Consider the following 16,091-nt stretch of genomic DNA (forward strand, 5'->3'; position numbering starts at 1 on the left):
TAATTTCTATGGTGCAAGGTATACAAATTTACGAACTGTGATAATCAAGGAAAACTAAAATTGCCTTTGGAGTTAAGAAGAATATTTTTTTCTTTCAAACAATGCAGCTATAGTGTTTTTTTTAGTTTTCTTGATTAGCAACACTTGAGGGTGTTATTTTGTTTCAACCTATTGAACTATATAGCTAAATACATTGGTGTATTTGGTGAAAACCACAGATGGCAAACTGTTTATCAATCACCACCATTGTTTAGATTATTATACATTTTCACTGTGATTAATAGTCCCGTTAGTAAATATGGCCCTGTCCTTTTCAAAAATCATGTGTGGTATTTCCAGACAGACATTTTTTTTTCTTCATAATGTCACATAACATAAGCAAGTGATGAATGTTAGACTGAACTTTGAGTTCTAACATTGAGTTGTAAATATCTTGAAGATAAGAAATGTGAAAAGAGCATGTGTTTTACATATTTTAGTTTGGAATACAGAAATTCTATATAATTCCGATATTTTAAACTTGCTATACTCTAAAGGTCATACAATGTCGTATTGACAAGAACAACACAAATCATAGAAGTTCTTAGTAGGGGAATTAGTGGAGATAAAGGCAAAAAGAAATGAAAGGTTATGTATGATTTAATGTTCTTAGGCATTTGTAATGACTGGACATTACCAAATATCCTGTCTTATTTCTGCTATAGGAAGGAAATCACTGGCCCTTCAAAAAATTAGTAATAAAACCTCAAAATGCAGACATAATATTTCTTTAACCCCTTTACGACAATTGATGGTCCGTGTACGTTATGCAAAAACATTCAGTTAGCAACAATTGACGTGCCATGGCTTTAAACAGGTGTAGAAAGTGATCTATGTTCACTTTCTGCACCCAAACGGCGTTGTTGTAATGCTGTGATGTCGAGGCATTCAGCAACACCAAGATCCGCATCAAGGGCCATGTCTGGACCCTCCCCAAGGCGTCAACATCCGCCATACACTGTTGATTCGACTCCCTAACTAAAGTGGTATCGCTGAAATGCCTCGATAGTGAGGCATTCAGCAACACCGAACACCCACCCCAAGACGCGGTGTGACCGATCCGGAGTGATTTTGCATCCTTTAAAAAAAAAATAAAGAACATGGCAAAGTTTCAAGCACCCTCTTAAGAACTCTGGCTCTCCTTGCAGGTTAAATACAGGTACTGCATTCAACCATGCAGGTCAATGTGATTAGTAAAATAAATGTAAAAAGTAAAAAAAAAATGGTAACATGTAGAAATAATTTTCCACTGATGGTGGTAGAATTAGTGCATGGAAAGAATTTAAATACTAGCATTTGAAATATCCTGGGTTGTCTAGTCTTCAACATAAATGGTTTGATGGGGTAAATTACATTAACCAGCTTCAAACATACCCGAAAAGCACATGGAGGAAGAATTACCAGATTTGGAAAAAATGTTTTTGAAATTGCAAAACACTACTTATTGCCCCATAATGGATATAGAGAGGACAGGAATAGAAAAGAGGGAGCAATTTGTCCCAGAAGCCTCTTATCTGGAAACCTGACATGCATCTTGCTGATCTACATGATAATGTCATGTAATTACAGTGTCTAGCAGTGCCATATGCTCAGCATTGGCAGAAGACTTGTGCATGTATTTCCAGACAACAAATTCCATTTGTTTTGAGAATCGTGGGAAAGGGTGCCTCCAGAGGCTGTGCCCCTTTGTCTGTCTTTGTGCTGGGCAGCTACACTTCTGATCTTGAATCTTCTTGTTCTTCAGTCAGTTTTCTTCTCTCTTTTGTATTCTTCCGGTCCTGGAAAATAGGGCAGGGGACATGACCTCCTGGTGAACTTCTGCAAAATTGCTTCAATCAGGGGAGAGGATTTGCCCAGAACCTCCAATGCAACTTTTGGCAAATAACAATGTATCAACCCCAGCGCAGTATACAGAAAATTATCAAAGTACTACTGACCAACACCTGTAAAGTGCTTCTCTACATTAAGGGGAATGTATAACTTCAGTAATTGATTTTCTTGTATGAGTTCATGCATCCTACACAGGGGCATACCTTAATATATGTGCCCCCCCACACACACTTTCAAAACAAAAAATGTTTGCAAGAATATTTATTGTGCAAATTTGTAAACTATATGTCAACTGCAAAAAATGTAGAAATAGGAAAAATAAATACGTTTAAATAAACAATTACTGAACAGATAATACTGTTTTCTATAATAACAAACAAAACAAAAACACAGGTCCAAGCTGACCACTCATTCTATTTACATACTCTACCTTCAAGCCTCCATTTCTGCAAATTAATCAATGACTTCATCAAACCAATATTCAATCACTATACTGAGGCAGACATTAGCAGTGGAACAGCATAACTTTCATTACTATACACTGTGCCAGTCACAGATTGTTATATAGCTTAACTCCCATTCATATATACTGGGCCAAAAATTGATGGTGGTACAGCATAACTCCCATCACTGTATACTGAGTCAGGCGCTGATGGTGCTACATCTTAACTCCCATCACTTTATATTGAGCCACGCACTGATGGTGGTACCATAACGGAAAGATAAGAGAGGGCTGCACTGCTTGAGGTATACCGTGTTTCCCCGAAAATAAGACATACCCATAAAATAAGCCGTAGCAGGATTTCTAAGCATTTGTAAAAGATAAGCCATACCCCGAAAATAAGACATAGTGATAGGCGTGGCTATGCAGTGTACCGGCGCGGAGCGTTAAAGAAGACGGGCAGCCCTTCTCATCTGCCCCATCGTGACAGCTGCTATCTCGGAGGTGACCGGAGAGGTGCGGGCAGCCCCATCAGGTCCCAGTCCCCTGTCAGGTCCCAGTCGTTCTATGCGTGCTGCAAGCTGAGGCATAGAGGGAGACATAGAAAGCGAAAGTAAAAGTCTCCTCAGTGAAGTGAGGAGCAGGACGCTCTGCTTTAGGTATTGTGTGTCCTCAGGGGGAAGAAGTAAAGCTGTGACTGCTGTTTTACTCAGCACTGTGGGTTTCTCTCCCCCAGCACCAACCAGCAACAGTCTGTGGGTCTCTCTCATTGTTGCACCATACTGCAAAAGTATCTTAGCTGTTCGTGAGGTGTTCTTTTGTATATAATAGTGTTTGCTAAAGTATTGTATAGCACAGATGGACATATTGTTTCTGTTTAATTGGTAAACGTAATTTTGGCTCAATCAGTAAGTAGCTTGTGCTGACAGTGCAGTGGCTATTAGGCATTTAAATATATATCCTATCCCAAGTCAACTTGCATGAACCCATTCCGCTTAGAGATGACGGTTGATAGAGCAGTGAAAGCTGTGATAACTTTGCTGACTGTCAATCTCTCTTGATTATATCTCTGTCATTGCAGCCCTTTATTTCAACATCATTGATCCTGTCTGTGTTATTATCTGGTTGATTTATGTCAATGCTACGCTTAGCTTCATAACTTTTGCACCACTGTAGGACAAAATACAAATGAAGGGCAACCGTTACAGATAGGAAAATGTAATGTGATTCTGAAATATGAAAACTTAGATAATGGTTTTACACTTATATATGTGCATGTATGACTGGAAAACTTGATGTGATGTTTTTTGCTTGAACTGTAGGTAAAAACATGTTTTCATCCCCCTTAAGTCATGATTTTATGCCATCTGACTGAAGGCAAGACTCTGTACAAGCAACTGATGCCTTCCCGCTTCCAATGACAGCTGCTTACATTACATGCATAATGGGTACTCACGTTGTTAGGGGTGAGCAGACATCAGACAGCTTTATAGCATTTTAAAATACATAATAAAATCCCCCCTATTGGTGACAGTTGTCCTTTAATAAAGTGTGTAGCAACAATCCATCTGGAATAACATCAGTATCTTGAATTTTTTTTGTTCCCCTATGTTTTATTGCCTTTGCATCTGTCCCTACACAGAACTACAAGTCCCTTTAGAGTGAACAGTGCGTCAACATAGAATTCATTGAATACTATAATACGTGTTTCTTTGCTGTCATGTCAGGGATTGCTCGTATATTATGTGTTGTGACATTAGAAAATTGCTAGAAACACAGCTGATGCTATTTAATATATTCATGCAATATAACTTTGTTGTTGTAGGTTTTTTTTTTTTCCTGCGGTCTCTCATTTTTAAGCCTGATTTTAAAACAATCCTTTTCAAAAATATATTTGTAGAATACTGATTTTTAAGACTTTATATAAATAAATAAAAAAAACTCAAATTATATATAAATTTAAAAAAAATACCATTCTGAAAAAATGTATGTTGATTAATTATTTTTAGGTAGGGGACGAAGAATACTTTATGATCAAGTTAAAGCGTGGAGGTATTTGTTTGATCCGCCTGTTACAAGGTGACGGTACAATCTTCAGGCTGTGGACATGTGTGCATGTGCAGTATTGTATTCGTACAGATTAGCTTTCTAAAATGTAATGTCAATATATGTAAATAGAAGTGTAGTTGAAGTATTGTCATTTGGAGCAGATCCAGATTACCTCAACCATATAAATAACTATAATGAACTACATTTTTTTTTTTTCTACATTTAATTAACCCCTGGGCGGTCCCTAAACCCATTGAAAACAAATCATTTTGAGCCTGTACATGTACGGGCTTTGTCATTAAGGGGTTAAAGGACAGAGTGCTGTTTTCACAGGCCAGGGAAAATAATATGGATTTTTCTGCTTTAATGTGTGAAATAATTTTGTTGAAGGGAATATAACCCATGGCTGGCATAGAATCATGGGATTTGCTATTTTTAAAACATCTGTTAAGCTGCAGGGTATCTACCTCTGGTGAATAGGTTTAGGATAAACACTTACCATATTATTCAAATGTAAGCAATACAATAAAAGACAAAGGTGGATGACAGGTGTTACATTGAAGCTAAGTACAGAATTGGTTTCCGAGCTCCATTTTGTACTAAAATTGTAGATCCATATGATATAATCTAGAAAACTCCGGAATTCCTACTTAATTACATTATATGATTTGAGAAGGTGAGTTAGAAGGGTAAAAAATAGTAATCACAAACAGCACATGGATCTGGAGAAATAAAAACTTGAGCCTACCACAAGCTGTGTTAATTAACAGTGGTTTTTTTAATGTTTAATGTCAAAGTATATTTTAAATGTCTGCAAATTAATTAGTTGTCAGCGTTTTATGATAGTTGGATGTGTGGATGTAATTTAACTAAAAATACATGTAAACTCATATTTGCAAGCCGATAAGTGCTTAAACATACAATGTTGTAGGATACAAAACATAATTAATTATAGATTAATTAAATGTTTTCTCATACCTTTCAGCTGGTAGCCGCGAAGCTACAATTTGAAGAACTGTGATACAAATACATTTGGAGGGGAAAATGTATATTATCTTGTAACAAGAGTGCCATTTTAAGCAGAAAAATATCTCTGGTTCAACATCATTTGTTCAGTGTCTTTAGATGCACTTGAGTTATGGTAGGCCAGAAAGCTAGAACACTGAATACAAATGTTTATACTTTAAGAAATATATAATGCCTATGTTTAGGAATCTAACAACTCCAGCACTATATTGGCTAAGAGTTAAAAAAGGATTTTGTCTTGATACACTCAACGCAGTGCTTAAGGAGGGTATGAGTGTTGCATGCCTTCTTTAAACTCAATAGAGCTGACCAATTTGACAACCAACTTCACTGCCAGCTCGGATGACTAATATACCAGACTTCAAAATCTAGGTTGACCAGTAAAACTAAATGATCATCTCAGCTACAATTACATTAAAATTGGTTGTAAACTTGGCCCAACAAGGAGTACCATTAACTGCCCAACTCGAAAGCACAAAAGTCAACTTCCTGTGGGTTAACTTGTTGCTTTTAAGTCTGTAACTCAACTCACAGCTTGGACCTCACTGAACTGTCCTGTCTAACTGGTGTCAGTTTAAAAAGGATCAACTGACTAACTCAGCTATCTAAACTCAGATCTACTTAACATTACTCAAAAAACAGTTTCTGTTGAATTGTCATTAACTTTACTCTACTCTCAGCTCTACTGATGTTTTGTTGAACCTTATGTTTCTCAGTCAAGTTTACAAGTCTTGTGTCAACACACTGCCTCACAAAAAGTCAAGTTGAAGGTTACTTTAACTTGAGTTAGGACCTCAATTAAACAAACTCAAATGTATTCTAGTTATAGAATACATTGACAGTCAGGCTGACTTTTGCTATTAGTTCCTTTTTTTATCAACCAACCTATTTGAGACTTAAATGTCAACACAACCTTAAATGTCAACACAACCTTTGTGAATATACCCTTACATCCTATCGTAAGTTTAAGTGGGTCTTCCTGTTTCCAGTGAGTCTTCCTGTATATATCAATGTTTTAATTTGTTAAATGACACATGCTATGGTCACATCTTGATCTTTCATTGGGCAAGAATGGGTTTCCATCAGTGACTTGTGCTGGTGGTTAAGAACCTCCTTCTGCTTGCACTTGACAGGCAGTGATCTGGTTCCATTATTTGCACTCCATACTTTATTCTGAATGTTACGCTGCCTAATATGGCTGTAAGTACTAACCATGGGTGAATGTCCTGGGCATATAATGATCTTAGAGACTCACGACAAATTAACAAACATACTTTGAGATAGTTAAAACTATGAAATACGTTTCAACATTTTTGCTCTTCTTGATGTATGTCATATTAAAGAAACATTTAAGAAGATTTTCAACGTGTGCCCTAAAAAAGAATTGGCCATTTTAAAGAAGAAAAGTAGAAAAATTACTGAGAAAGATGCTGAAAACACTTCAAATCTAGAAAATTGAGTTTTGTATTGAGTTTGTCTAGCAAGATTAATGTACATAATGCGAAAGGAAATAGTCCACCGACATATTTGCTATTCACTCATGTTATATTAAATCTTTATATTATGAAGCAATCCAAAATTACTTAAGTGAAAGGATGATGATAGCAGACTTAAAAATGAATACTTGGAAACGTAGAATGTAATGGCAAATAAGACCCATTTGGCCTATAGATTACTATAGATACTATATAGTATATTGTGTTAAAATGTGTATATAGAATATACAGTATAATTAATTAAACATAAGCTTTTCACTTATCGCACAATTTTAGGTGAACATTTTGGAGACAAGATTTCCAGGGATAATGTTTATTACACGAATAGGTAATTGTGCACAAAAAAAAGAATCTAGAGAAAATAGATGGTTTCTGCTGTAGCTTAGTAGTTATGAATGCTTAAAAAATTCTGTGTCATGTAATATATGGGCAAAATTGATGTGGCTAAACATTTATGCCACACAATACATACATTTATTGCAGTAATACATAGCTTAATAGTGTGATTATGGATGCTCATTTTGCAGATAATTAGTTTTGAGAATAGCTCATAAACTGTCAGGACGGATTATTTTCACTTACAAATTTCATAACTGTCATGTAATCTCCTCTGGCTTTATGGAGCTTTGTGATTCACCCCATTAGTAGTCTAAAAAAGCTTAGATGCCAAGAGACTGTAAATATAGGTCAAACAGATTTAATATGTCTGGCCATTAAAAAAATTAAAATTGCCAGAATGTTGTTACTTAAAAGTATCATATCATATATAGAAAATATGCCTGGAACTCAGAGACTTAAGTTTTAAAAAAAGTCTTCCCAGTAAACACTTTTTAAAATTGATGACTTTAGAGATATAATAGATTTAGGCGTTTTAGCCATATCCATTGCTAACAGGCATATAAAATTAAGCACATAGGTAGCCATCTCCATAAACAAACACTGAAGAGCTTAGTGATTTTAAACATGGTACTGTCATAGAATGCCACTTTGCGACAAGTGAGTTCATGAAACTTGCTAGATCTGTCCTAGTCCATTGTAAATACTATTATTGTGAAGTGAAAGCATCTAGGAGTAACAACAGCTCAGCCTCAAAGCGACAGACCACACACACTGAAGCATGTATTGTGGAAAAAAATACCTGTCCTCTGTAGCATCACTCACTGCAGAGTTCCAAACTGCCTCTGTAAGCAACATTGGCATACAAAGACATTTTAGACAATCGTATAGTTCAAATTTTGTGGCACCAGTGTAGGGGAGGCCCTTTCTTGTTCCAGCATGACTGCGCCCCTGTGCACAATGCAAAGTCCATAAAGACATGGCTTAATGCATTTGGTGATGAGGAACACGAGTGGCCTGAACAGAGCCCTGACCATAACCCAATTAAACACCTATGGCATGAATTAGAACTTGTAAGCCAGGCCTTCTCATCCAACATCGGTGCCTGACCTCACCAATGCTGAATGGGCAACAGGCATACTCCAAAATCTTGTGGATAGTCTTCCCAGAAGATTGGAGGCTTTTATAGCCACAAAGAGGTGGGCAATGCCTATGTATTTGGAAGCTCATAAAAGTGTGATGGGCAAGTGTCCACATACTTTTTATCATATAGTGTATAACATGTTCTGTATGTGTATCAGTGATATAGGCTTGACAAAAGCACACTCTTTTGTGATAAGGCTGGTGGAAATTAACCATTCTGTTAGCTTTTTTCAGGAATTTACCTAGCAGTGTTATCACTGCATTACTATTATCATAAGGGACTTTCTGTATTTCTCAAGAGATGCACTGAATCTGATAATAGCCAGACAAGGTTTTGCAGTCACTATAGGCTAAATGTACAGTGCTTAATTTAATATGCTCAGAGAGTTGGCCCCAATATACTGGCAGTTATGTAAGTTATGTAAGTGGCAGTGGGCACCACTGCTTGTGCCACCCGCATAAAGGATAGCCAATACTGAAGGTATTGAAGATTGAAGGTATCTCCAAAGCAGAGATGTCTCATAGCCATGAAAATGATGACAGATAAATAGGAGGGGTAAATGGAGTGAAGAAGAAGAAAGATAAAGACAAGGAAACAGGTTAAAAGAAAAGAAGGAACTTTATAGGAAAGGGAAAGCAATATTGGAGAGATGGGGATAAAAATGGCAAAAAATTAGAAATGGGGAAAAATGTTACAAAATAGAGAAATATGACAAAGTTAAAAGGAGAGAAAGTAGAAAGGTTTGAAATGGTAAAAATATTTTAAAATATATGTATATCCTTCTAGAGATATGGTATCCAGTACTGTGTACAATACCCTAAATGAGGTCTCACCAGTGCTCAGTACAATGGCATTAGCACTGTCCGTGTTCTACTGCTGATACCTCTACCTATACAACCAAGCATTCCTCTAGCATTTCCTGCTGCTCTATTGCATTGTCCTGCCTCTGAAATAATTACCCCTAAATCCCTTTTCTCGGATGTTGAGGTTAGAATTGTATTAAATATTCTATACGCCACCCTTGGGTTTTTATGTTGTGTGAAAAAGAAAGAACACCCTCTTTGAATTCTATGGTTTTACATATCATGACAAACAAACAATCATCTGTTCCTTAGCAAGTCAAAAATTAGGTAACTACAACCTCAGATGAACAACACATGTCGTATTACAATGTGTCATGATTTATTCAACAAAAATAAAGCCAACATGGAGAAGCCATGTATGAAGAACTAAGTGCACCCTTACTGCTTCCATAGGAATCAAGATGCTAAGTGGTGCTAATCTGATTATCAGCGAGTGTGACCATCTCTATAAAAGCCAAAGCTCTTAGCACTTTGCTGGTTTGGAGCATTCAAGTGTGTGTTAACACAATGCCAAGGGGGAAAGACATAAGCAATGGTCTTAGAAAAGCAATTGTTGCAGCCCATCAATCTGGGAAGCATTATAAGGCCATTTCCGAACAGTTGCCAGGAGAATGCCTCTTTTCCCTAGAAAGAACATTGCAGCACAGCTCATACCAACTGTGGTGGAGGGGTCATGATTTGGGCCTGTTATACAGCCACAGGACCTGTGAACATTGCAGTCTAAAGCTTGGCTGAAATTGGGTCATGGGACAGGACAATGATCCCAAGCACACCAGCAAATTTACAACAGAAGGGCTGAAAAATAAATAATCAAGGTGTTGCATTGGCCCAGTCAAAGTCAAGACCTCAACCCCATTGAAATGTTGTGGCAGAACCTTAAGAGAGCTGTGCATAAACAAATGCCTGCAAAACTCAATGAACTGAAACAACATTGTGAAGAGGAGTGGGCCTAAATTCCTTTACAACAAATTGAGAAACTAATAAAGTCATGTAGAAAATGTTCAAGTTATTTCTGCTAAAGATGATTCTACAAGCTATTGAATCATAAGGTGTACTTAGTTTTTCACACAAGGCTTCTCCATATTGACCTTATGTCTGTTGAATAAATCACGGTAAAATATGTCATGTGTAGTTGTTCATCTGAGGTTGTATTTACCTAGTTTTTAGACTTGCTAAGAAACAGATGATCGTGATTTTGTCCTGATATGTAAAACCATAGTATTCAAAGAGGGTGTACTTTCTTTTTCCCACAACTGTAAATCATTTGCCGTTAAACTTATGCCTCCCTAACTTATGCAACTCAATGGTTGCACTTTATTGTGATAAGTCTTCTATGTGGGACAGTTCTTAAAGCCTTACTGAAGTATAAATAAGCAATGCCTACTGCACCACCTTATTCTATTATTTTAGTCACCCATTCAACACAAAGCAATACGATTAGTTTGGCATGGTCTCCCTGAAATAAACCCAGGTTGTTTTTGATCTTGAAATTCATGTTATTTTACTTGTTCAGAAATACTATCAGTTAACATAGTAACTGCCGGACTCCTCCACTACCACCATTTTTGTGAATGTTGTTAATGGGCACTGCATTTACTAACATCCAATTCAGGGACTACTCCCGTTATTATTGATCAGTTGAATAAATCTGTTTTGCTAGTACACCTCTAAGCTTTTTTAACCCCTTAACGACATGTACAGGCTTGCGGTGCAATGCAATAACGACAAAGCCTGTACATTTACGGCCTGCTGTTAAACAGCTGCATCACCGCGATCACAGCGGTGCTGACGGTGTAAAAATGTATTTAGTGTGGAATCTCATTCTACTATTAATACCAATTTAGGTTGAGACGGGTCTAAGCTACCTTAATGTAAATGCATTTGGGAATGCATAAAACAATTGTAGCTTCTATACAAAAATGGTTCTGTACAGTTCACATGAAATCAAATCACTTGGTTTTATTTTACTAAGAATCTATATTGTTTCAGGAGAGAAAAATACTTTAGTGCTGAGAAATATTTGCTATATATATCAATAAATAATTATAATACCTACTGATAAATGAAACAATATAAAATACAAAAAAACAGAAGGTAATGATGAAAGAAATATTTTCTTTGTATCGATCATAGTTTCTTGTTTCTTCTTTTGATAACATTTAACTTTTTTTTTCTTTTCACTAGGTTATTCACACTATCTCGACCACAGACAAAGATGACACTGCAAATGGACCAAGGTTTTATTTTTCTCTTCAAGAGGGACATGCAATTAATCAAAATTTTACCTTAAGAAACAATGAAGGTAAACATAAATGGGAAAAATATAATATATATTATAATAAAAATAAATAATAATAATAATAATAAAATGTTGGAAAAAGAAAGCAGGCTGATAGGTTGGCACTTTACAGATCTCTGGTGAGACCTCACCTAGAGAATTGTGTACAATTCTGGAGACAGATTTAAAAAATACATCAAGGATACATAAAACCCAATGGTTGAGAAAAAATGAAAGCAAAAAGAAGACTTTCTGCAGCATGAGGCTCATTTGGATGTATTGCAAGTTAGAGGTCAGCTCAACTTACTCAACTTGATCGGGCTTGTATAGGCACACATGCTAACATATATTCTCTAAAATGCAAGTGGTTTGTGAGTACCTAAAGAATAAAAAAGGAGACCTTAGAAACTTCCTATAAATCAGAGGGGCACTATGAACTCTTCTAACTCATGCACAGAGGGGCCAGGGTTAATCAATACCCTGGAGGCTATAGTCTCTAACTGTACTCCTCTCAATTCTATCCCATTCCCACTAGGAATGGGGAAATGTACAGAAATATACCCTATGGACAGCATAGACCCTATCCCATTTCTTTTTTGTGTGTGTAATCACTACCGCTCCATTCCATTGAGCAGGGATTTTGTTTTAAACATTTTAAACTCAGAAGCAGGGGCAGGGGTCTTAGATGCTCACCTAATCTATGTATTTTAACTCCCTACCCCAATGTCAGTGGGTTGGGTGAGGGGGGCAGTGCATAAGATTAAGGGGGGCATACTTGGAGACTTGTAGCTGAGTGTATGCGAGCTGTGAGAGTTGGCTTTTGTAAGGTACATTGATGTGAGGCTGTTGCAAGGGTGTCTGACTTCTCCTTTTCAAACTGGCTGCAGTTGGGAGAACAGTGGGGTCAATGCCTCACATAGTCAGCAGTCTCTTCCTGTTTCTGCTGACACCGCTGAGGAACTGAGCTATGGTGGCTGTCTTTAAGTGGTTGGTTCTTGTCCTTTAGCCAATCAGATTGTAAGCATGCAAGCAGGGCCCTCTTCACCTAATGTATGGGTTTGTCTTAGTCTGTCAATGCTAGTCTTATCATACCCCTTGAATATATATGTATTGTATTAGGCGCTGCATAAATTGTTGGCGCTATATAAATAAAAGATAATAATAATCAGAGTGAACTCTCTCACCGTGTGACACAAAAATTCTTAATATTCTCCCTTTTTTTTAAATTACTTGGCGACCAATTAAGGAGCCAGCTTACTGTAGTTCTGAGTTCTCATGTTTGACCTTGGCTTTGCTATGTTTACAGACCTTTTTTGGTGCTTATGTCTCTTGTATTTTCCCTTATAGTTGTGAGAACACTTCTGCTATTACAAAACATTTGTATCCACAGTTTTTAGGACTTTCTTGGTTGTACTGCGACCATTGTCTATAACATTTATGTTAGGTATTCAAAGGTGTATTATGAAAAAAGCAAATAGGTGGACATATCTTCATCCCGATGCACGTGCTTTGAAATGCAGATGAAATAATCTGTTTGCACCACACACACATATCTGCCTTTTCTGACCTAGCATTTAATTTGTTTCTCATGCCTGAAGGGAAGATATCAAAGGATTGCATGTTGTGCCTAAAGGAAGCAGATGACAGAGTAGGCTGTGAGCCAAGTGGCTTTTAACTTACAATCTGTACATTTGACAGCTATTCTGCTAGAACAGAATTGCATGATTTCTAAAATGACCCAAACTTAACTTACGACATGGGCAATTAGGAAAATTGTTCAGCTAGTCAGTTTGCATGCTGGAATATATAGGGCTTAAAGTAGCTTTATAAACAATATTTGTACATGATAATGTTAGTAGAATGTTATCTGATCTTTATAGAATTATAATTATAGCACATTTTATATTCACTGCATTCACATTCCTAATGAAAGTAAGGTATTCTTCTTATAGATCATTTCTTAAATAAAGTTTTCAGATAGAGCCATTTCTACCATATTTTACATGATTTTGTAGTTCTTCGTGGCATGTATATTGTTCAAAACAGCACACAGATGTAGCCCGATAGCTCCTAAAATGTTATGTAGCTGCGTGCAATGAATCACAATACACCTGTCAATTCCAAAGAGTATTTGCATGGAAACATTATATCTGACCTTTTATGTCACTGGAGCATTTTTCCTGACTGAATAAATCAGTACTTTATTAGCTTACTAAAAACTGACACTTTTCATACCAGCTTATTATTTGTAACATACCCATAATATGAATTCACTATTGCCCATTGCATACAAAGGTATAAATCTAAACATCAACGCTATGTTATTCTTAATATGTGTCACAATTATATTTCATGAAATTATATTTATAGAGTGTCGGTAAGTTTCATAGTCCAATTACAACGGCGGAGCGGTGAACAAAATAATTGGCATCGTACAAAATTGCATCTTAAGACATACTGGTACAAAAAGGAGAAGAGGTCCCAGCTCTTTTGATTAGCGGTGATGAACCAGCCCTGGCACCTAAAGGGTGCTGGCCACCTGATGACATAAGTGCAGCCGGCGGCTGGATGCATGTGGCGCACATGACATTTTTATGTTCATGTACCGTGTGCCCGGGCATATCCAGCTGACATCCTCACGCTGCAGATTGGGTAAATATGGAGGGCTTTCGTCCAGCGACCCACCGAGCATTTGCATAGTGTTCCAGATGATCAGTCCAGACTTGCTTACAACCCATTAGAATATTAAAAGTGTAAGGCTGGTTTATTTAATTAGCTATTGTATGCACTAATTACACTAACTTATTTTATAATCCCAATATTATCTTTTTTAAGCAAAGGTTCTCTTCCTCACTTTGATGATTTCAATTATACAGTTGATATTTTGTTAATACAGTTAACAAAAACGGTGCAAACGTCATCAAGAGTAACAATTAAAATGTATTTTTCCAATCATTTCAGCAAAAAAATCACATGTATTTTTAGCCGTTATTACATTTTTATCTTATAATCCAGAGTATTTCTCTTATGGTTTACCACTGCTGATAGTTTAGTCAAATGAAAGCATGAACTATAGATTTCATAGGCTGCTTTTTTTATTCCATAATAGGAATAAATGCATTTTGTCTAGCAGTTCTGGTGGTCACAAGACAGTTTTGATTTGGGCCATGTTCTGCTGTCTTCAGTAGCTGCCCCACTGTCCCACTTTTGTAGACAATTGGAATCATGGGCTGGTTGGGCAGATCCTCTGATCTCCCAAGGTAGCACTAAAATCAATAGAGGTTTGTGCTGTTGCAGCACATACTATCACTGCAGCTCCTAGGTGAGCATTCAGGTGAAGGAGGCAGGTGGCCATCCCTCATGTACTGCCCAGTCCCGAGGCTGGTCCCACCTACATATAGACTAGGCATCATCAGGTGTCTTGATTTGGACACCTAAGATATTCGGGGATGTAAATGCACTAGTTTGGTGCTCAAGCCAATATAATGTGATGTCACACATTTTGTAAAACTCACAACCCCAATCATACACTTTGCAGAAGGCTTACGTTCTGTACATGCTGTATCCATATATTCACATACACATGCTTACTTACGGAATTTAAATGACAATATGATTTTTTTTTCTCTACAGATAACACTGCTAGCATTATAACACGACGCCGAAGATTTAGCAGGACATCCCAAGATTTATACTATCTTCCTGTTGTTGTTGCTGATAGTGGAATTCCTTCTTTAAGCAGTACCAGTACTCTCACAATCAGAGTATGTGCTTGTGAAAGAGATGGTCGTGTGCGAACATGCCATGCCGAAGCATTTCTTTCTTCTGCTGGACTCAGTACCGGTGCCTTAATTGCGATTCTCCTGTGTGTGGTCATTCTACTAGGTATGTTTTCAAGTTATATTGAGCATCTTTGAATCAGTACATATTGTTAATTACAGCTGTACATTATTTTTGTGACATATTCCAAATTGCAATAATCTTTAATCTTGCAACACGTAAAAATGTGCCATCTAAGAGAATTTGTTTATAGAGCATATAAATAGTAAGTAGATATCCAAAAACACAGGTCAGCAGCATTTTTGTGAGCGACTGAATGTGAGCGATGAAGGACAGCACAGAGTCTAGTACAATATCAAAGTAGTGAACATGGAATGTTGGGTAGATTGTGGAATTATTGTGCAATTATTGAGATATCTGAAATAGGAAATAGAGGTGACAGTTAATTTGTAGATCTTTAGGTAGTGGGATGCCATTAACGAATGCAATTTCAGAGAGTCAGAAGTGATAGCAAGACGTCTGAAGAGGAAAGATAAGTTAGTTTATCATCAGTGTAGATGCTGTACTGGAATCCAAGAGATGACATTGTTTTTCCAAGAGAAGACAGATAGAGAAGCATAGAGGCCCCAGAACTGAGCCCTGAAGCACACCAATAGAGAGCAGTAGAGGAGAAGAATAAATGCCAGAGAAGGAGATGCTAAAAGAACCATCATAGAGGCAGAGCTTAAGCCAGGGGAGATATGTGTCACTGATACCAATATAGAACAACAGATGCAATGCAATGATTGTGGAAATGTATTTCAGTAAG

General features: G+C 37.0%; 1 protein-coding gene across 1 annotated transcript in view; it reads left to right on the plus strand.

Moving 5' to 3' along the window:
* CDH18 (cadherin 18) overlaps positions 1–16,091 on the plus strand; it is a 234,589-nt gene that overhangs the window by 215,673 nt on the left and 2,825 nt on the right. Inside the window, exons 12-13 of the mRNA XM_053468337.1 lie at positions 11,410–11,527; positions 15,137–15,388. Coding sequence (XP_053324312.1) covers positions 11,410–11,527; positions 15,137–15,388 — 370 coding nt within the window. The remainder of the gene's footprint in view (positions 1–11,409; positions 11,528–15,136; positions 15,389–16,091) is intronic.

The sequence above is a fragment of the Spea bombifrons genome, chromosome 5, assembly GCF_027358695.1.
Source record: "Spea bombifrons isolate aSpeBom1 chromosome 5, aSpeBom1.2.pri, whole genome shotgun sequence".
NCBI classification, from domain to species: Eukaryota; Metazoa; Chordata; class Amphibia; order Anura; family Pelobatidae; genus Spea; species Spea bombifrons.